The sequence below is a fragment of the Dendropsophus ebraccatus genome, chromosome 4, assembly GCF_027789765.1.
Source record: "Dendropsophus ebraccatus isolate aDenEbr1 chromosome 4, aDenEbr1.pat, whole genome shotgun sequence".
Classification (NCBI taxonomy): domain Eukaryota; kingdom Metazoa; phylum Chordata; class Amphibia; order Anura; family Hylidae; genus Dendropsophus; species Dendropsophus ebraccatus.
Genome location: NC_091457.1, coordinates 63,212,216 through 63,235,058, shown reverse-complemented (window position 1 = coordinate 63,235,058; position 22,843 = coordinate 63,212,216). Strand labels below are relative to the sequence as shown.

Genomic DNA, 22,843 nt, shown 5'->3' with positions numbered 1-22,843 from the left:
GGGGTGGGGGGACGTTAATCTCTGCTGAAGGACAGCCTGCTCAGCCAATTAGTGAGTGGAACAGCATACCGCTTCTGTCACTGAGTGGCTGAGCGGGCAGTCTATCAGTTGGATCTACTGGGGATCCCGGAGCCCAGTGGGGGTCCCGGAGCAGCGGTCCAGCATTGGAGAGGCATGGGTAGAGGTGAGTTAATATAGTTTATGTTCCTCCCATGCCCTGCAGTTGTTTTTTTTGTGAATGCCCTACTTCTCCTTTAAAGAGGTTGTTCAGGCAAAATAAAGAAAATGCAGGGGATGTACAGATAAAAAAAACGAGTTACACTCATCCCCCGCACCCAGCAGCGCATGGGCTTCCTGCTCAGCTTGTCATTGGTGGTGGGGTGTACCGCTGCAAGGACTGATTGGCTAATTTTATTAGTTAAAGTGACTTCTCTACACAGGTGTAAAGGGTAAATTTAGCAGTTTTCATACCTTATTTTATATCATACGTCATGGTGCCTGTTGCAGTAAAAAGTGATCTTTAATCATCTGCGGATTGTGCTACCTGGGCGGGGCTTCGCAGCCGCAGTGCCACTGTAGCCCCACCCCTCTGCAGCATCATCGTTGCATAGGCCCCGCCCCTCAGCAACCATTGGAAGTGCCGGCCTAAAGGTCTAGGCTCCATCCCCACCAGGTCGGCCCACACCAATGACTGCTGAGGGGGAGGTCTACTGTGGCAATGTGGGTGGGGCTAAGTGAGGTTGTGCCCATGAAGCCCAGGTGGCACAATCCGCAGATGATAAAAGATCACTTTTCACTGGAACAAGCACCAAACTAAATTACTAGTTTACAAGTACTAAATTTACCCTTTACACCTGTGTAGAGAAGTCATAATGCAAAAAGGGGGGGGGGCACTGTCACTTTAAAGTGACACTGTCACCTCCTTTTTGCATTCTGACATCTCCCCCGGCTGTGGAGAGGGCCCAACTGCCATGAAGCCCCACCAAGGTGACACTGTCTATCAATGAAATGGAGCGATTTTAGAGCAGAAAGAAGACACAGACAAGTGTTATACAGGTATATATCAAATGTGTGGCATCTCCGCTTGTGGATAGTGCTTAGAACAACACATAGTGTCACCCCCCCCCCTTACTCTATCACTTTAAGGCAAGAGTATAAGGGCAGTGCTGGATGAAAGGCTTGAATGAAGAGTTATGAAGTTGAAGCGACCCGTTGGAACTGAGGAGGAACTGAACAGGCCCAAATATCAGGCCAGAATAATTTTGATTTGCCATAATCTCATAGGATGGGAATACATTTTATAACCAAGTGGTATATTCTGACTATTGGCCAGATACCCCACTTTCACCGAGTATTCCCAGTTAAGCTTGGGGGAACACAGTAGATGAGTAAATGAGGTAGAAAATACGTCCTGTCATAAGCAAAGGATTGTGCTGTTTAATGGCAGCTCTGCTCAATACCTTTCCAGAACCCCTTTAGGGTCTTCTTTGGCTTCTCCAAAGATATGCCTGATTTACCTCTTTTCCTTCTTGGGTTTATCATGTTATGAGCTAATGTATTAAGGTGTATTGGCAAAAGACTAAGGTTTTAGATGAGTTTCTCACTGGAAATCCAGCACGCATGAAACAAAAAAATATATAGTTTCATTTTGTAGACCAGTTCAAAGTGGAAACTAAACTACTTTTATTGTTAAAAGAAAAAAAAAACAACATTTTGATCACTGTGTCCCACGTGCTTCGAATGTATAATTGGCCAGTAAGATTTGGCAACAAAATGCCAGTTAGCTCTCCAGGCTTTGATGTTGGCCCAAGTTTCTTTTTTTTTTTTTATTCTTCATGTTTTGTGACCCTTTACAGGAACACTGTGCTGTGTTTCTTGCATGTGTTCTACATAATGCATCATTAGTAAAGAATCCGGAGTTACAAGTAGCATGTGTATCTTTTCAGTCTTTGATCCAAAATTATTATTAAAATAGAAAGCTTATAAACATACTTTGTTTCTGAAAATGTTAAGAAAAAAACTGCAAGAATAGGAAATAATAGGTGAGAGGAAAGTATATTAATTCATATGCTGTGCAAGTCATAAAAGCGCTTTAAACATATTTTATTGGTCGCTTGTAAAAACATTTATAGAATATTACCTTTTTAAGCTTGCCCAGTTTTCAGTGATTTCTACTTTTTTGTCCAGATGCTCATTGAACATAAGTCTTCAAAAGGATTATTTGGACTAATAGGGTAAAAAAGGAATTCCTAGTCCAAATTATGATAGCGAGGAAAAGGAGTTCAAACAATGCCTTAGGTAGGGAATGTGTCACCCACTTCATAAATAATTCTTAGGGACAGATCAGTTATCACACTGGAGGTCAGAAGTGATGGAAATTTTTTTTTTTTTTTGTTATTCAGTAAGATTAAGGACCCTATTACACAGAAAGATTATCTTGCGAAAAATTATTATATTATTCAAATTTAAGCCATAATCTTTCTGTGTGTATGCAGGAAATGATCAAACAACTTACGAGAATTTGTGTGTCACTGATTGCATCTTTTGAGTCTACCATAAAATCATTGTTAATCTACGTTAATCCTTTGCAAATCTTTCGGTGTAGGTGCTCATTGTTAGTTATCACTTTCATTTGTATACTCATATCATATGCAAATGATTGTAAAAACTAATGTAATAAAAATTGTAATTACGATCACAACTAACAACTATCATTCTGTGTATTATGGGGAACCAGTTCAGGTTGTTCACAAAAGTCCTAGTTTGCGATTGTTTATCGATAATCGACAAAAGGGAAAAACCACTTTGTCTAATTATAGGATCCTAACTTTTATGGCCCTTTATTAAACAAATCTTCCTTCTTTTTGAGCCAGGAAGATTACCACCAACACAGTGGGACTGTAAAGTTAAGGAGTCCCTTAACCCTCTTAGTGTAGCTTTACATTGCAAACATAAGCAGTGACAAGTATATGTAGTGCTTTAAAACATTATTTTTATTATGGGTATATTTTTTGCAAAATATACCACATTTTTCTACTTGCAGGCACCTCATATACTGTTTTAATGGTGTTTGAGGCAGCAACTGTTTGGTTCACACAGTAACAGTTCCCCGTCTGTGCCCCACATAGGCAGTTTAGCCCAATATGTGCCTCCAAAAGGTATTTAGGCCACTCTGTACCTCCATATAATATAGATCTTCTCTCTGCATCCGTATAGTAGTTAGACCCCTGTGTGCATCCATGTAGGTAGCCCCGGCCACACCCAGGTGGTTAGACCGCCCAGTAAGAAGAAACCTCTATGTAGGTAGCCCTCCCCCTCCAGTAATTTAGAGGCAGAATTCTACTGGCGGCCACAAGACTGACTGGGAGGGCATGAAGCCAATGACTTTTTGGTCTATCAGAGCAGGCCGGATTGCTGCTCTGGGAGCGGGGCAGTGCTCCAAACAGCCTTACCGGATGGGTCTATTAGCAGAGAAATGCAAATTTGATCTTTTTTTTTTTCTTTTAAATAAAATGTGGGCATTTTTCACAAAATAGTTCGGACAGCAGCCAAAATTTTTACCACTGACCTAAAGTACAACAAGTCATAAAAACAATATCAGAATCACTAGGATAAGTTATAGCATCACAGAGCTATAACCACATAAATAGATTTTAAAAATTGCCTCTGGTCCTGAAAGGACAAGTCCTGTAAAATTGAAAAAAGGCAGGAAGCCAGGGGGCTGCGGGGAAAAAAAATAAACAAAGTATTTTTACCTGTCCGTATAGCGCAGCTCCCGGGTCCTGTTGACAGCCGCTGGGCACGTGCAGCTCTTCCAGGAGCAACATCACATACCCATTTGACCTTTCCAATCAGTGACTGGGTTAGGACTCTGCCAAGGACAAAGCTTTGTTTAAAGAAACTGATATAGGCTCTGTACAGGTATAAAGAGAGGCGATAAAACTTATATAACATACTGCAGGGGCTGTACAAGCAAAAGTAACAAACATTTAAAAAAAAAATTTATAAAGAAAATATTTTGCAACATAATGATAACGCAATAATAAAAAATATTTTCTATGCACACTCAGCTGGAGAGGTAAATATTATTATTAATAATAGTAATAATAACTAGATTTGCATTTCCAGGGAAATACATAATTCTTGAAAAGAGCTACCCTTTAACAGTGACTTCCTTTTAAGAAAAACTTTAACCCTGGGAACCGTTCCTTAAGAGCGACTTTGGTCCCGTTCCTTTAAGAGGGACATGGGCCCCATCCCTATTAAAGTGACATGGGTCCCGTCAATTTAAGAGCAAAATTGGTTCCATCCCTTTAAGAGCAACTTGGGTCATTTTTAAGAGCGACTTTGGTCCCTTTAAGAGCGACTTTGGTCCCTTTAAGAGCGACATGGGTCCCGTCATCCTAAGAGCGACATGGGTCCCGTCATCTTAAGAGCGACATGGGTCCTGTCATCTTAAGAGCGACATGGGTCCCGTCATCTTAAGAGCGACATGGGTCCCGTCATCTTAAGAGCGACTTGGGTCCCGTCATCTTAAGAACGACTTGGGTCCCGTCATCTTAAGAACGACTTGGGTCCCGTCATCTTAAGAACGACTTGGGTCCCGTCATCTTAAGAACGACTTGGGTCCCGTCATCTTAAGAACGACTTGGGTCCCGTCATCTTAAAAAAAATTGAAATTGAAAAAAAAAATGGAATTCTTTTTCTTTGGGAGGGATTTGCTCTTACGCCGTTCGTCCTGTGGAAAAACTGACTTGTTATAGATGTTCCTCAAGTCGGTATGATTAAAACGATATGCAACTTGTATAACTTTTATATTAATTGATGGCTCGTAAAAAATTAAAATCTTTTACAGAAAATAAACGTTCCTTAAAATCGCTCTATTCCCATGCTTATAGCGCTTTTATCCTTTGGTCTATGGGGCTGTCTGTGTCATTTTGTGCATCCTGATCTGTTCTTTCTATCTATCGGTACCTTGAGTGCGTATATGCGACATTTTGATTGCTTTTTATTACAATTTTTCTGAATTTGATGCGACCCAAAATCCGCAATTTTGCACTTTGGAATTTTTTTGCGCATACGCCGTTTACCGTGAGGGATCATGAATTAAAGAAATTAATATTTCGGGTGATTACGCACGCGGCAATACCAAACATGTTTGTTTATTTATTTTTATTTATAACATGGGAAAAGGGGGTGATTTGGACTTTTAGGGGAGGGGGTTATTTATTAATAAAAACACTTTATTCTTTTTTTTACATACAGTAATATGAAGCCTCCTGGGGGACTTCTATATACACAGCACTGATCACAGCACTGATCACAGCACAGCAACTTGGGTCCCGTCCTTCTTAAGAAGGACTTTTGTCCCGTCCCTTTAAAGAGTGACATGGGTCCCGTCCCTTTAGGAGAAAAATGGGTCCCATCCCTTTAAAGAAGCAGTTCACTTTTTTTATTTTTTTCGCCCCCCCGGGTAGCCGCTGTCAAGTATACTTACAGAAGATGATCGGTGTCTCGTTCCCGTCGGTCAGTTCCTTTCCCGCAGTGCCGTTCACATCGGGCGCGCGCTCACTTCCGCCGGCGCTGTGACTCCTCTTCTCTCCCTTGTCATTTGAACGCCGGAAGTCACGCACTTCCATAGGGAATGCATGGAAGCGAGTGACTTCCGGCGTATAATCACTGGGCAGAGAAGAGGACTCGCAGCAGACGGCGGAAGTGAGCGCCGCCCGATGTGAACGGCACCGCGGGACGGAACTGACCGACGGGAACGGGACACCGATCAGCTTCTGTAAGTATACTTGACAGCGGCTACCCGGGGGGGGGGGGGCGAAAAAAATAAAAAGTGAACTGCTTCTTTAAGAGCGACTTGAGTCCCTTTTAAGAGCGACTTTAAGAGCGGCTCTGCTACTTATAATGGTTAAATCATTGCTTGGTTACCATGACAATCTTACTCATGTCAGTGAGACCTTCCATGTTCTATTGGCCAATAGTGGACATGTGACTGTGTAGATGTTGTGAGGCATTGACTGACAAGACCTTAGAATTTCTATTTGCTGCTATTTTTTAGCTATTTGCATATGTGCTGTGATTGGCTGTTAGCGTTTAGAGTGTGGCCATTATTTCCAATGGGCTATTATTTTCTTTGGGAAATTAGGGGTCTTTAAACGTAAATTACTTAAAAATGACAAATCTGATTGCAACCAAAAATATATAGCACACCTCACACCGCTGAGGGCTTAGAAACGCAGTTTGAATGGAGTCTGTGTGCAAAGCGGTTCTGGCTGTATTAATCACAGAAAAATGGCTAGAAGAAACTGAAGAAGAAGAATATGGATTACAATATAGTGCTTTTTCAAGTACTATAATATTCATTTGTATAGCGCAAACAGATTTCTCAGCACTTAGATAGCAACAGTGGGTTGGTAGCACCTTGTTAATGGAGTAAATGAGAGGCCCCTAACCTATTATAGCTTGCCAGACACTTTCTAATATGACAGGTGGTATTAATATTCAAAAATGAGACGTCTGTTAAAGATAAAAAAAAAATCACATGAATTTTACCTTTATGTTTTTTCACTTTAGTGTCAGGTTTAAGTTATATTGACGTGCTGCTTGCAGTGGTGTCCTGAACGATTTGTTTGGTAGGTATTGCGTAGCCTTATTGTGGAAAAAACATTGGTACACTGACAAGATGTCTCAAGTGCAGCATTTGATTACTGGTGGCTGCAAAAGTTGGAAGTTTGGACAAACCTGAGCTTGCTTGTGATTCACTCATTTCTAATGACAAATTTACTTTGCGATATCCAGTTGTATAATTGTTTTTTCACCAATAAGGCACATTAGCTTGTTGTCTATTTTTGCCTCCGATAATATCTGTTTTTGGCTCTTTCAGTGGATAAATAAATAGATAAAAGGTGAAGTACAAAGTGTTGTACTGGTTTGTACCCTCCTTAATGTTTCCCCATAGAATGGTTTTTACTGTGCCAAAACATACAGGAGCGTGTGAAGGCAGACATCCAGAGAAGAGCGGCAACGTCTTTCAGGAGGTATCAACACTGTTTCTTTGATGAGTAGCACAAGATATTAAGAATTGAGCAATCCTTCTTGCATAGTATAATATACATAGGACCGCAGTGCCGCTTCTTCTCATCAGTCGTAATTTATGGGTGTATCGTGTTCAAGGCGTCTGTTATTTCAACATTAGGGCACTTTTTTTTTTTCTTTTTGGGAATCAACCCAGTCATACAAGCTTGTTTATCTTCATTGTAAGGACAATGAGGCAGGCGATGCCAAAACACATCGAGCTTTGATTTTTCTTAGAATAAAAATAAGCATTTCAGGTCTTCAGCTGGATTACAGATGTTGGGGCTTTGTAGTTGGTTTTCTGGTTTCAAGATTGCTTTGTGACAATGTTTCCAATATGCGCACAAGTGTCGAGGAGTACATGAAAAAAAACAATCTGTGTTATATTGAAAGGTTATCAAAGATTTCTCAAAATGTCGTTTATTATCCATGAAATCTCTTTTGAGACTTCTGCCTGCTTTACGTTAACAGTGCTTCACCACCCACAAAGACCGGGTGAACACGTCCAATGTAGAAATTGGGCCAATGCATTCCTGGTTATCTATATTCTCATAGATCCTTTACAGTCATCATAATCCAGGAGGTATTATAAAGACAATATTTTGTATATAACATATATTATGTTCAACTATTTTTGAGAATTCATGTAGCAAGGCCTTGGAAAACAATGGGGAATAATTAAATAAAAACTGTTTAATGGTGCGTTCACACCTACAGGATCTGCAGCTGATTTTCTGCAGCAGATTTCATTTAAATAACTGAACACAGCATCAAATCTGCTGCAGATCTGCTGCAGATCCTGTAGGTGTGAACGCACCCTAAGGCCCCGTTCCCACTGAGGAAAGGTAGCGGAATTCCGCGACGGAATTGTCCGCCGCGGAATGCCGTTAGCCTCCCGCTCATAATGGGAGTCTATGGGAGGCGCGCGCTCCTGCCCTGTCCGCGCTGAAGAATGAACATGTTTATTCTTCAGCGCGTACAGAGCAGGAGCGCGCGCCTCCCATAGACTCCCATTATGAGCGGGAGGCTAACGGCATTCCGTGGCGGACAATTCCGTCGCTGAATTCCGCTACCTTTCCTCAGTGGGAACGGGGCCTAAGGCTACAAACACACGTACCGTATACGCAGCAGATCTGCAGCAGATTTGATGGTGCAGATTTGATGCTGTGTTCAGTTATTTAGATCGTATCTGCTGCGTATTGCAGCAGAAAATATGCTGCGTCACCGTACACGCATGTGTGAATGTGTGTGTGTCTATATTATATATATATTTTTTTTTTTTGTTACAGTACATATACTTCCATTGACTAGCAGCAATAAGAGGCTGCCATCAACAGCTGTGTCGGCAACTGCGTTTCCAAGTCACCTGCTGTGATCTTGTGCTGCCACACAGTGCTATGGGGACCAAAGTCCCGTTCCCCTTGTGTACTCCATATTCTTATATAGAATACTTGGGGGGAGTCTGCTCGACACGATCAATGAGTGTGTCCGCCTCTGCACAGGAGCGGTGATTATGATCACCATTTACTGTGCTAGAAACTGAGCGAGCGTTGATGGCAGTCACTGCTCACTGTGCAGAAGCTGCCAGACACCACGATCATGTCAGACATCTCCCCCTGGGTTGGGTACTGTATTTAAGTATATACAGTACACAGGATCGTGCTCTGTATAGTGCTCTGTGACCGCGCTAGATCATAGAAGGGATTTAAGAGTTATCTAAGCCCTGCAGTTCCCAACATAAACATTGGTGGCAGCAGTGGGGGCTGTGATACTCCTTACTACTACCAGTCAATGGAAGTGTATACAGTATGTAAAAAAAATGACTATACATTTATTTTAATAAAATTTTATTACGAAGTATTATTGCTTTATTAAAGCAATGTATTTTTTTTTAAATACCTAAATCAATGCAGAAACTTAGGAGTCAAAAATGTCCTTTAGGCCGGTACAGGCTCCATCCTCGTAATAATCAGTTTTGTGATAAAGATGTTCTAAACTTAGGTTTGTTGGTCTAGCCACAGAACTTCTAATCCCACATCGGTTCCTCCATTTATCTGCTTATCATATCTGAGTTGCCCCCATCTTAACATATAAAGACGCTTTCCCTCCCCTGATGTGAGCAGTGAGTTCATAAGTCACTGATGTGCCACTCAGTCTCCAGCTCTTTTATCTTGGTAAGAAAAGCAGGGTGTTGACTTGTGGTATGTGAAGTGTTGTGTCTGATGTGTGAATGTTATGATAGTCGGCATCTGTTAGCTGTTTAAGTGTTGCTTCACAAGGATTGAAGTAAATGAACAAAGGTAGCCCCGTTTCTTAAGAGGGAACTATCATGTTAAAGCCTTTTGACATGTCAAATGACAAGTTTTGATTAGTGGTATGTGGGTGCCAAGGCCCAACCAAACACTGAAGTGAAGGGGCACAAGTGCTTAGCGTTAACTGCACGTTTTTTAAGATTTTTCCTTCCTGCATTTGCTCGTACAATATGGTTTCAATGGTGAAGCTGAGTATGGCTGTTCTCGCACATTAGCTTTTCCCACAAAGGTGCATACAGTCCAGTCTCCATCTGGAATATGAAAGATTAAAAAATTATGATTGGAAATGACAGTGATGGTAATAAAAAAAACAACATTGATAATAAATCCATAGTGTATGGATTAGATTTCTTTCACCAGAACCTCACCAATCAGCATAATGGCTAGTCCATATGCAGCATACTGCAACTTAAAGGTGTACTCCAACAGGTTAAAAAAAAATAAACCTGCTGCTGAAGCATTGCCTACCCGTTGGCCCCAGTTCTGAAAATCTTGTTTGGGGTTCTTGGTTCTGTAATATATGGTTGTACCTCCTGGTTGAGCAGTTGCTGAGTACTGCAAGCTCCAGAGTGCAATGTTTTTCCTCAGCCCTCTATCACAGCTCTCTCACGCTGCTTACTCCCTTCCCCCAGCACCACTGCCAGTTCCCTGCCCAAAGCTGTTGCAGAACATCTATTTTCACTGCAGACTGTTGCACAATCAGTGAAGCTGCGGCACCTGCTTTTACTCGTCTGCACACAGGCCAAATATTGTGCAAAAAATCATTCAAATTTAAGCGATAGTCTTCTGGTGTAAAGGCGGCAATGATTAAACTACGAATGAAAATTTGTGTGTCGTTGATCGCATCTTTTGAGCTGACCGCAAAATCATTGTTACTCATTCTCAAGACTTTCAGTGTAAACAGTCATTGTTTACAGTATACAGACATGGACACCGTTACGTATATTTACAGAATATATACAAACGCAATTACAGTCGCGTTAACGACTTTTCAAAGGGATTTATCTTCTCGTGTAAATGTGTTTAAGGGTGGGTTCAGACATGGCGACTCGCAGCGGAAATTTCGCTGCGAGTTTTGCAGCGAGATCCACTACGAGCTAAGGTCCTGGCAGGCCCCTCGGACTACATACTTGCAGCAGTCTTAAAGATTGCTGCGAGTATGTAATTCAGCTAATCCGCACAGTGGCTCATTGGTTAGCAATGGGCTTTGCAGCCCTGAGATCCTAGGTTCTCATTCCACCAAGGACAGCATCTACAAGGAGTTTGCATAGGTTTCTTCCAGGTACTCCAGTTTCTTCCCATACTCCAAAACATACACAGGGGGATTTAGTTTGTGAACCCTAATGGGGCCAGGGATTGATTTGAGCTATGTACAGCTCAACAGAATAGGTTAGTGCTAAATAAATAAAGGAATTATTATTATCTTTTTGCAGACATCTAGAACTTTGTTAGTCAGACCCACATGCTCCCATTTGACCGGGAATGTGTGTCCGACAGTGATGAAATTAATAGGCTGCACCAATGGCCATTCATGTGGCCTAGATGCACCATTAATTGAGCCATATAAAGACTTTGCAAACAAGTGCTGATCTCCATAATTGCCACTTGTTTGTGGTATTAGCTGGGTTTTGTAAAGGTGCCCATAGGACCCATTCAGTGAATGGTCAACAAAGCACTATTGCTCCAGAATATCATGGCCACTATATACCCGTGGTTAGAAGGGAATTGATTGATCATTTATCCATTATAATGGGGATAAGCTGCAATATCATGTATTATTTAATTGACATAGTGGTAAAGACCATTGTACATACAGGACATATCGTGAGGTCTAATAGGTTATTTGTGAATCTGACCATCAGAGCCTAGTGACAAGTGACTCGCTGGAGTCAGCTTCAAATGGGATCAGAGCCTCTGCTTACTGTAGGATCCCCTGGTGCAACTAATTGATAGTTTGACTCAGACCATTATTTTTTTCCCTCCGGAGTAATCACTCTTTCTATCTTCCATCTTTGTCACATAATTTCTTCTTTATTCAGTCTTGTGGTACAGTTTGCATGTGTGTATCATTGGTGTAAGCAAGTCATAATTACAGTCATCACAGATCAATCTGCAGACAGTCTGGCAATCTTTCCTACAAGAGATTACAGTATACATGACATTAGCAAATAAGAGCTCATTACCTTGATGAAATAAGTGCTACCTTTCACTGCCTGACTTTGTGATTAGTGTTGCCGCTACGCTGTCTTTTCTGTCTGATTATCTTCTTTCATGTTTTGCATCATTCACCTATATGAAGTGTTTGTGGTGTTTTGTTTTTTTTCTAACCTAGGACAACAATCAAAGACAATGTTCTTACCATTAAGCTCCAGAAACAGCTAGCAGACAAGAACAGGGCGTTTACCGAGATGGAGAGCAAGTTTCATCTGCTTCAGGAAGTAAGGTTCTTTTTAAATTATAAACCTAAAAAAGTTATTCTGGTTTTAGAAAGGTTACTTCTTATATAATAAGGAATTATAGTTTTCTAATCTGTTTAATATATTAATTCTTCACAGTTTACGAGACCTCTGCTTGCTGTAATTTAATGGAAATTATAACAGATAAAAATCTGTCCTTGTCATATCCTGGGCGCTTAGTTTGTGAACACAGTTCAGCCATCAGAGCTGTTAAGGTACTATTACACGAAACGATAATCGGCTGATTACCGTTCCATGTAATAAACACAACGATCAGCCGATGATTGTTGTCATTGGCTGATCGTTGATATAGGTTCTGACCTATAATTGTCAGCCACCGACCATGCACTGCTACGTGTAATAGCGGTGCGCGGCTGGCGATTTGCTAAATAAATACATTACCTATCCATGGTCCAGAATTCCTCTTGCTCCTCTTCTCCCCGGGTCCCGCGCGCTGCAGCTTCAGAGCGGCTTGTCTTATCTGACAGGCTGCTCAGCCAATCACAGGCCCGGACCGCCGCTGATAGGTCTGGGCCTGACTGCTGAGAACCTGGCTGATCGCTAGAACAAAGGGGTGGGAGCATTTCTCTGCCCCTTCATCTCTGCTGTAGGAGGCGAATTACGTAGAAAGCTAATACGAGCAGGGGCAGAGTGCACGCTCCTGAACGCGGCAGCCCTCTCGTTCTAGCGATTTGCGGGGTTCTCAGCAGCCGCATCCAGACCGATCAGCACTTCTTACATGTCGCTATGACATGTCAGAAATTTTCAAAAATTATAATTACACTTTAAAGTGATACTGTCAACCCTTTTTGTATGAGCACTTCTCTACACAGCTGTAAAGCCGAAATTCTGCAGTTTTCATTCCTTACTTTATAGCTGCGTAGAGAAGTCCTCATACAGAAAGGGGATGACCGTATCACTTTAAGGCTTTAATACATGGGCCAGTTATCTGCCCAATCAGGAAGATATCACCCTGTGTAATAGGGCCAGCCATCAGCCGACAAATGAGCATTGTGTCAATGTGTATATGTATATATTACACTGTTTATGAACATAAGCACTTCAAAGATTTCAGTTATAGCCAAGACTGACACTGCTGACACTGTTAGATCTGGGAGACACATGTCACATAATATATCTGTCTGTTCCTTTATACTGTAGAATAATGTCAAAGATATTTCCCCTAGCTCCTGAAATGCCCCCTCCCATACCTGAACCTGCTTAGGCTTCCAGCTCTAAACCATTGATCAGGCTGACACAGAGATGGGAGGAGTAGCAAATAGGCATACCAGTTTGCAGCATTTCAGGAGATTGGAAAGCCTCTGACACAGGTGTCAAACTCAGGCCCTCCAGCTGTTACAAAACTACAATTCCCATCATGCCTTGGCAGACAGAGCTTTAGCATTGACTTTCCAGGCATGATGGGAATTGTAGTTTTGTAACAGCTGGTTGGCCTGAGTTTGACATCCGTGCTCTTTGACACTTCGTCCAGGAAAATTACAAACATTTTTTTTAGGTTCTTGAAGCACAGCTGGATATATGAAAGATACTATGTGTCTCTTTGTCCTACCAGCTATTTTCAGTGTGTGTCAGCAGTGTGTATCAGAAGAATTCAGGAAGCTATACTTACGGTGTAATGAAGTCTCCTGCCCTGTTTCCAAATGTGTTACTGACTCCTAGGAGCTTTGCACATATGAAGTTTGTAAATCTCCTGTGCCGTATGCAAATTACCCTCAACTAGTCATGTGGCCGTTCCTCAGCGCTGAACTAGTTGATGGTGTGCTCAAATTGGCTTTAATTCCGCCTCTTTGAGAGCATCAGCACGGTCCCTCTGTGACATGCAGTAGGCTTCTGCATTGAGAATCATGCTCAGAGCACCTGGGCACTGATGCTCCCAGAGAGGTGGGATTACGGGAGCACACCATCAGTGACTAATTTGCCGCTGAGGAAAGCCCACATGACTAGTTTAGGATAATTTGCATATGGCGCAGGACATTCACAAACTTCGTATTCAGGGGGTATATGCAAAGCTCATCGTTGTCAGTTACACGGTTGGAAACAGGGGACTTCATTTCATTGTATGTATAGCTTCCTGGGCTTTTTTCGCGTGAATTGTTCCCTTTAAAGTTCCTGCACAACACCATTTGTTGTACAGCAAAAAAATACACAGATTCAGCATATGCATCATCCAAAACTACAACTTAGTAGACAAGATAGGCGCAAAAACAAATTCTTGCAAAAGTAGAGAAATGGCAAAAAAATAATAAAAAAAAAAAAAATATATATATATATATATATATATATATACTGATATTATTTTAATGGCCCACAGACTAAAGTTCACTACATGGTTAACACCCTACAAAAATTAGGAGTATTCCACCCCAGGTGACTTTTACATTAAATAATACCCCTCTGCTCTGCTACATCATGTGGGTATCAGCTCTGCTACATAATCAGTTCTGCTACATCATGTGAGTATCAGCTCTGCTGCATCATGGACCAGTCATACAGAAGCACTGCACAATTGAAAATGTCGTTTCCCATCCAGTGTCATCTTGGATTTAGACAAACTTGTAAGGGTGGGTTCAGAATGTCCGCGGAATTCCGTCAGCTGTCCGCCCGCACATCTGGGCACCTTTCTGCCGGCCCCATAGACACCATTCTATGGGCCGACGTGTTCCGCTATACGCTGAAAGAAGTGTCATGTCACTTTCAGCGGATCGCGGAATACGCCGGCCCATAGAATGGGGTCTATGGAGCCGGCAGAAAAGCGCGTGCCCGTGCGGGCGGACAGCTGACGGAATTCCGCGGACATTTTCCGCAAGAATTCCTCAGTCTGAACCCACCCTTACGTAGGAACGCCGGCAGCTAGAAAGACAGGAGACAGTTCAAAATGCTCAAGGGGACTTAATGAGCAAGAACAGCTAAGTTTGGGAGCTTTTTATTTTTTTCCAGGCTTTGGTGGAATACCCCTTTAAATAAAATTGCCCAGTTGCTGTTTCCCCCCCCCCCCATCTCTTCAAAATATATTTTACACTTTATGCAATATGTCACCCAAATTGATGTAGTTGAAAAACACAAATTATTCTGCAAAACATTAAAGGGGAACTCTGGATAAGAAAAACATGTTTTCTATTAAAAGTACATTAATAGTTATACAGATGTATCTATACAATGCATTACCGTATCTGTGCGGTTCCGCCACCCTGGTAGCTGATAGAAATCCAGGAAGTGAAAAAAATGGCCCCTGTGCCAATTCACATTGTCTCCTGCTCCCACTGCTCTCCCACCTTAAGAGACTAATGTTCCAGGCTTCTGTCTCAGGGTATGTGCACACTGAGGAAAAGGCGAGGAATTCAGCTTGAAATTCAGCTTGAAATTCCTCCCGTAAAATATGTACAGAGCAAAGTCCCATTGTATTCAATGGGTTTTCTGCTCTGTTGTTCACACTGCAGAATTTCCGAGCAGAATTTTCTGCTGTAGATCTGCTAGAGGAATCCTATAGAAGTCAATGGGGGGCTTAAATTCTGCTTGAATTCTGCCTGAAAACTTTCTGCTTCAATTCCTCGAGAATTGCTCAGTGTGCACATACCCTCACATTGTGTGTGTTTGCTGAGGACAGGCTGATGATGCAGACAGTAGGCTTGGCTGGATCCCCCAATCCCCTGAGGGATTTACAATGTCTGCCCAGCCAGAAGCAGGTGCTGCACTAATTTTACTGATTGTGATGATCAGCTGATGAAAAGCATTGCATTCTGGGAACTCATCAACCAAGAAGGACAGAAACACAAAACAGAACCCCCCCCACCTCCAAACAAATGGATTTTTGGTAGTTTCAAAACTGGGATAGACAGATAAGTAATGCATTATGCTTCTGCAGAAGTTTCATTTTTTTTAACCTCTACCTGGAGTTCCCCTTTAAGGCCTCATCCAGCTACTGTGATGGTAAAATAAAAATGTTATGGCTCTTGGAATGTCAAAATGAACAAAAAAAGTAGTTATCTTGTTGTTTCAAAAGTTAAAAATAGAGTGATGGATGTGGGACTATATGATTGTGGTGGAACCAGGTAGGAGAGTATTTTTTTTAGTTTGTTTCTTTTTTATAGTAGTGTCCCCTACAAAATAATAAAATTAAGGCCCAAACTAGTCTGCAGCCCAATAGAAATGTGAAAATCTTTAGGTCACTGACTATATATAATAATTAGTGTGTGTATATATATTTATTTGTAGTCTGTTTGTGCAGGTGCAGTACATTGTGTAAATAGGACCTATTGTAGACATAATCCTACCCCACCTCATCTTATTTTAAAATAGGAACCATATGGCCATTGTGTATGTTTGTTACATAAATTTTAGTTTTGGAAAAAGGAAAGTGGAAATATTTTATATACATTATTTTTAGACTATTAATATTTATGTCTCCTACTTTTGATCTTTGTAACTGGATTAGCATTCTCACTCCTCTATGCAGGGCTCGGCTCATGGAGAGGCATTTATTCATTAGATCTTTCATATGTGTTGCCTTGTCCAGGAGTGTGGAAAATTAGATAGTCATTCCTCCTTTTCATGTTTGAGAGTCCTTTTTAAAGCTATTCAAGTAAATGGAGAGACATTTAACTTTTTTTAAAAGTGAGCCAAAGGCTTATACACTCCTTTCAAGCATTGTGTATTTTCTCAAAATGCATTGTGGATTTTCTCAAAAATGGTTCATTTACAGTACTGCATTCCCCTACCCACTGGCTAATGTATAATTTGTTTCCCTGGGCTCATATCACCAACCATCCTATTGTATTGCAGAGCTGTCACTGGCCCATGTTCTCGATTCCTGTTCTTCATTGATCTCTGGTGGATGCTGAGATTATCCGCCTCATTAACATAGTGAAACCTTCACAAGCTGCATATGTCAATGGCAAATGGAGGCAAACAGCAAGAACTCTTTTTTTTTTTTTTTTCTTTTTTTTTTTTATCTTAGATATTTACCAATTGAGTAAACAGAAACTGATAACATATGGTGATTAATGGTCTAAGTCTACTAAGGTTATGTTCACACAGCCAATAACTATGTGTTTTTTGACACAGAAATCAGACAAATTTCCCCCTTAAGAGTCATGTGGTTAAAACCTAAAAAAATTGGGAGAGGATAAACTGTAAAAACAAGTGTAACTTTTTCCTGTGTGATCCTACTCTCAATCGGCCATAGAAATCATTGGGAGGTTCAGGACAGGACTCCGTATAAGCAGCCCTGTGCACAAGTTTTTGCCTGTGTGCGCAAGCTTAAAGATTTTGTTTTTGCTACTAAAATGTATGTGGAATCTGCATCAATTTCAGCTTTTAGAACAGAGAATTTCTGCCTGGAAGTCAGTCTCTCATAGACTTAAAGCGTAACTGTCATTTCAGGGTCATTTTTCTGAAAACAATGTCAACAGTACAAGCGATTTTAAGAAACTCTGTAATAGGTTTTATTTAGCAAAAGAGTTTCCTTCTGTACTGAAAAAAGCTGTTTTTCTAGCTCCCCCTCACTTCAGAAGAAGCAGGATTTCTGTGTCCATTATGTGGCTATGGAGAGGGGAGGGGCTGAAAGGAGTGAGAGAGCACAAAGCTGTCCTGCACAGCACAACACCCTGCAGTCTTCTCTCAGTTCCTAGATAAGCACTGACCTTTCTAAACCCTGAATCCAGTGTTTTAGATGCTCAGTCTCCAAACAGCTGACCTTCATGTCTCTTCTTCCTGCTCACTCATCTCCCTCGGCCCCTCCCCCCTCCATAGGATATAATGGACACAGCAGAACCCATCTTCACTGGCTTCTCTATAATGAAGACAGATTTGCCTGATAATGCACAGATAAGAAGTAAGGGGGGGGGGGGGTTGGAGGCTGGACCTTTGCTTTTTGAGTACAGAAAGAGGCTTTTTTGCCTAATAGTACATATTATAGAGTTTCTTAAAATTGCCTATACTGCTGATTTCAGCAATAAAATAAAAATGACTGTTAAGCTTTAAGTGGTTAAATGCTCCCAATGTCTACAAGTCACTGAAAAAAATGTTTTTTTTTAAATTGTTGTCTTCCAGAATTTAAAAACAATGAAAGCAAGCCAGGAAGCGTTTGTGAGTGAGGTGGAAAGCCTTAACAACCAGTTAAAAGAAGAGCGCTTGAAGAACTTTCACCTGGAGAAGCAAGTGCAGTCAAACACTTTCTCCCAGCGAAGAGCTGAAGAGGTTGGTGTCAGTTCTTGTACTATTGTGCTATTTTTTTTATATCCACAAGTAAGAAGTGACCATATTAACACAATTCTGATAAATAGAATGTGCCATGTAATACATAGGTTACAAATAAAATGTTTCAAGACTTTTCCTGTGTTCTTTAGGTTACAATACATTGGTATTACATACATAAAAATTCTGTAAATGAATCCTTTTGAAGGTGTTAAAGAGGTGTCCCCAGTATTGCAGGTGACAGCATATAGCTACATTAAGCCATCACTTATTGATAGGTTGTTATTTGTTTATTTTAATGTGCCCTTAAAGGGTAACTATTACCAGGTGCTGATATGTCCCTACTGCACAGGAGATGCCGAGGAGGAAGGTATGTCGCTTACCTTCCTCCTCTGCGCCGTTCCTGTTCTGTAAGTCGTGGGCTCCATAGTCTGGTGAGACTGTTAGGAGCACTGAGGAACCCATTAGAAGCACTGCCCGCAACCATAGCGTCGCTCCTTCCCTGACTGGCCCACCCCTTTATAATGATAATTAATGGAGCTGGCCGGCCAGGGGTGGATCAGTATTATGGCGGCAGGCAGTGCTCCTTACAGGTGCCCTCCTAACTGTCTCACCAGACCATGAAGCCCACGACTAACTGCACTGGACGGCGTCGGCAGGAAGGTAAGAAAGTGTCTCCTGTGCAATAGGGACATATGAGCAGGTTAGATTTGTCTAACCTGCTGATAGATCCCCTTTAATTCAAGAGTGCTATACAAGGGATAAGGATACACCTACAGAACAAAATAAAAAAAAAAAACACATTACATGATTACAGTAAATGGCACATAGAGGACTCTGCCCATAAGGGCTTACAAACTGCTGGAACCTCCATCGATCTGCAGACTGGCTGCAGCCGTAGCCAAGAGCCACAATTACACTTTTCTTTACACAGTACTGCTCTCAGCTACAGAAATCTGTAGTCCTGCCCCCGTGGTTGGCAACGAGTACGATTGTACAGGAAAAGAGTGATAGGCCTTCTGTCCCGTCAACCTCTGGATCGAACCTGCACTTATGAGATTATTATGGCATATGCTGGTGATACGCTATAATTCGATACGAAAGGAATACCCCTTTATCATTTGGGTAAATGACACAGTGTGACCTATTTCTGTCCACATTTTATATTTTGTTCTAACCTTCTGTTTTTCTCTTCAGATTCCTTTAATGCTGACTTTTTTCACTTAGCAAGGTTTAGTTACAGCACATTTCTTGAGCTAGACAAGGAAATCGGGATTATGCATGCCATATCCATTTAATAATTCAGCCACTCTGCATTTCAGTGCGTGTCACAGTTCAGTGAAATGAAATCATATAAAAGAAGACATCTCTGTTCTGTCTGGAAGCTAAGCCAGTCTTTTTTCTCTGCCAGTGGTTCTCTTTGGCATGTTTTAAAGAGCTTGTAATTGAAATTTTGCATTAAAACAGATGAGTTGATTCAACTGTGGCAGAGGTTTTATAATTCTCATCTCCTGTCAACACTGTCATTAGAGGGTTTTTTGGTTTATTTTATTCTACTTCTATTCATCCTTTTATATGTGAATCAGTTACCGTTGTTGGCTTTCCACTTGTTTTCAGAAATTCATATTTATGAATGTCAATTAATATGGTGGATTGTATATATGCCACACTCATGGTAATATACAATATGAATTATTTACTGAAATACATAACTACTCTCCAATCCTTTTCTGTATTACTTATTATGTATAAACTTAATGCATAGTTTATATGCCATGGACGCTTTATTAGGGTATATGTCGACAGCTTCTTAAAGACAGACTGCCACTCTATTACATAGTCTTTGTCTGGTATTGCACTCCAGACCTATCTCATCTTCTAGCAACCTGGTCCCATTATGATTTTGTGGTACTGACACATGATATAATCACATGACCTAAATTTTAATGAATTACATGACCACACCACATGACACCAGTATAGGTAACACATTGCCATGATTTACTGTTGAAACCCCAGGAAGGCTTTTTAATAAAGATGTATTGTGAAGTGACACAATTTAACAGCACAACGCTATTATCTAACAACCTTTCTTATATCGATCAGGGCTATACTCTTCTAAAATGAACTCTGCCATTTCAACAAATTTTTAATAAAAACAAATATAATTGGTTATAAATCTTACAGGAAAAAATGGCACTTTGTCAATGTAACTCATCCCTCACATAATTTACTTTTCTTTATAGGACCAACTGGCAGCTCAGTGAGGGATTAGTTTACATGCTGCCTATACAAGTCTATGGAGAAGAGAAGGGTTAGGTGAAAAATAGGAGAAGAGTGATTGGTGAAAGCCTGAAATCACTGAAAGAAGCGTACACAAATAATTATTGTGTATATTGGACATCACCCAAGTGCTTTATTCACTGTTCAAAACTGCTCTGTAAAGTCCTCCATACTGATGCTGCTGTTAAGAGTGGGCTACAGATATGTAGAAGAGCATTATCACCTCTTCTTTGTATGGGAGATATCATAGAGACCAGGCTTCATCCAGAAGCCTTAGAAGAGACCTTTGTCCTGTTTACCCCATCACTCATTAATTGCTTTTGCAGTAAATAAACCTAAATAGTCTCCTATCCAGCTGTCAGAGTGCAGGATTATTCACCTGACTGCTTAAGATTCTAGAACTTATTTGTAACGTATAGACATGGGTATATTTTCTCCCCCTTTAAATTAACAGGCAAAATGCAGTTTAGAATCCAATATGTTACCACAGCTAATATCTCTGTACTACTTTGTGTAGAATGTTCTAATTTTCTCTTTCAGCTACTTGATCGAATCAGTGATTTGGAGAAGGAACGGGATCTCTTAAAGCAAAACTCTGATAAATTGTTTAACAGGTATGAAACTTAAGTTAAGTTGTTTCTATGTACTGTGCTAAAGTATTTTCCTCTTTCCATGTACATTCCCATTTCAGTGTAGATTCAGTACAAATATAGTACAAGCTCTACACTGAGGGCTACATAATTTAGATTTCATACAGCGCATTATACCTGAAATCTGCAGTGGATTTGCTAACCATTGAATTTAAAGGGTATTAGAAATCTCAGCAAGCTTGCAGGTTTTACACTCCATTGGTCTGGAGCACCCATTGAGTGTAATGTGATAAATGGTGGTGCAATAGCATCACCACTTAGCTTCTGTATTGCAAGCAATGGCGCACAGCCTAGACTGCAGGGCAGTATGCCTTGCACCAAAAGAATAAACAGCATTGCCACTTAACTTCTGTATGCGTACTGTATAGCCTTTGGCTCAGGCAGGAGCCTTCTGCTCTTGAGCAGAAAATCCCATTCAGAGCAAAAACTCATGTCATTATAAGTCTGGGCTGCTGTTCAGTAAGCATCAATGCATTCCACCAGAAGTCAGCAGCATTCATGTCACAGATAGTGTCCAAATTCCAGCGGCAAAAAACTCTCATTCACTTTATTGGGAGCTCTGCGGCAATAACCCAGCTAAAGGGCTTGGGGATTAATTCAGTTAATTCACCCTTAGGGGGCTGACATTGTCATTTTTTCTTTTTTTTTTTTTTCAAAAATCACACATTTTTGTCTCCTGTGTTCTAAAAAAGAAATGTCAGAGGACACAGAAGCTGACAATTCTTCTCTTTAATCTGGCAATGTCACCCCCTTTTTGCATTATGACTGCTCTACACAGGTGTAAAGGTTAAATTTAATAGTTTTCATACCTCATTTTCTATCATACATCATGGTGCTTGTTCCAGTAAAAAGTAATCTTTTCATATCTGGGATTGGGATACCTGGGCGAGGCTTCACGACCAAAGCGCCACGTGGGCCAATCTAGTGGGGGTGGGGCCTAGACCTTTCCGCCGACCCTTCCAATGGCTGATGAGGGGGCGGGTCCTATGTGGCGATGACGCGGCGGAGGGGCATGGCTAAGTGGCGCTTCAGCCGTGAAGCCCCGCTCAGGTATCCCAATCCCAGATGATAAAAGATCACTTTTTACTGGAACAAACATCATGACGTATGATATAAAATGAGGTATGAGAACTGCCAAATTTACCTTTTACACCTGTGTAGAGAAGTCATAATGCAAAAAGAGGTTGACAGTGTCACTTTAACTCTTTCCTAGCTGCAGCCTGTAAGTAACACAAAATAACCAAAGTAACATCACTTGCTGCAGTGCAGAAAGAGTAAATAGCAGAAAACTATTTGCTTCTCTACATCGGCTCCTGCTCTGTGACCCCTGACCTCCATACTGGAGTCCCCCACTTGCCCGCAGCCTTGGAATAAAGGTCAGAGTTGTCTGAAGGAAACTACATTCTTCATTGGCTCCTGCACTCACTACCACCGACCTCCTTTCCTAGTCTGCCAGCAACTAGAAAAAATGTGGGGGACTCTAGTGTGAAGGTCGGGGGTCATCCGAGCAGGAGCGGCTGCAGTGGAGCAAATAGTTGGTGCCAATATGGGCGGATATATGAGGTTTCACACCTGTAAAGTCCTGCCCCTTTGTACAGTAAGATTTTAAATATCCACAATATAGGCTTAAGAATAGTGCTGAGAACTTCCTATATAGAAAGGGAGTGACAGTATCACTTTAAAGAGGGAAGTTGGAAGGGGCACTTAGCTGCTGGGGCTGTTCCTAAACTTTTAACTATCAGGGCTCTTAATATGAACCCTTATAGTTAAATAGAGTGCTTTGACAGAGTAAAGAATTGGCTTTTCGTCCTGCCAGTCACTGTTGTGGTTGCAGGCAGCATTCTGC

General features: G+C 41.2%; 1 protein-coding gene across 1 annotated transcript in view; it reads left to right on the top strand.

Moving 5' to 3' along the window:
• The window catches only part of RPGRIP1L (RPGRIP1 like), a 113,710-nt gene that overhangs the window by 20,611 nt on the left and 70,256 nt on the right, over window positions 1-22,843 (top strand). The window contains exons 7-9 of the mRNA XM_069965949.1: window positions 11,728-11,833; window positions 17,921-18,067; window positions 20,888-20,961. Coding sequence (XP_069822050.1) covers window positions 11,728-11,833; window positions 17,921-18,067; window positions 20,888-20,961 — 327 coding nt within the window. The remainder of the gene's footprint in view (window positions 1-11,727; window positions 11,834-17,920; window positions 18,068-20,887; window positions 20,962-22,843) is intronic.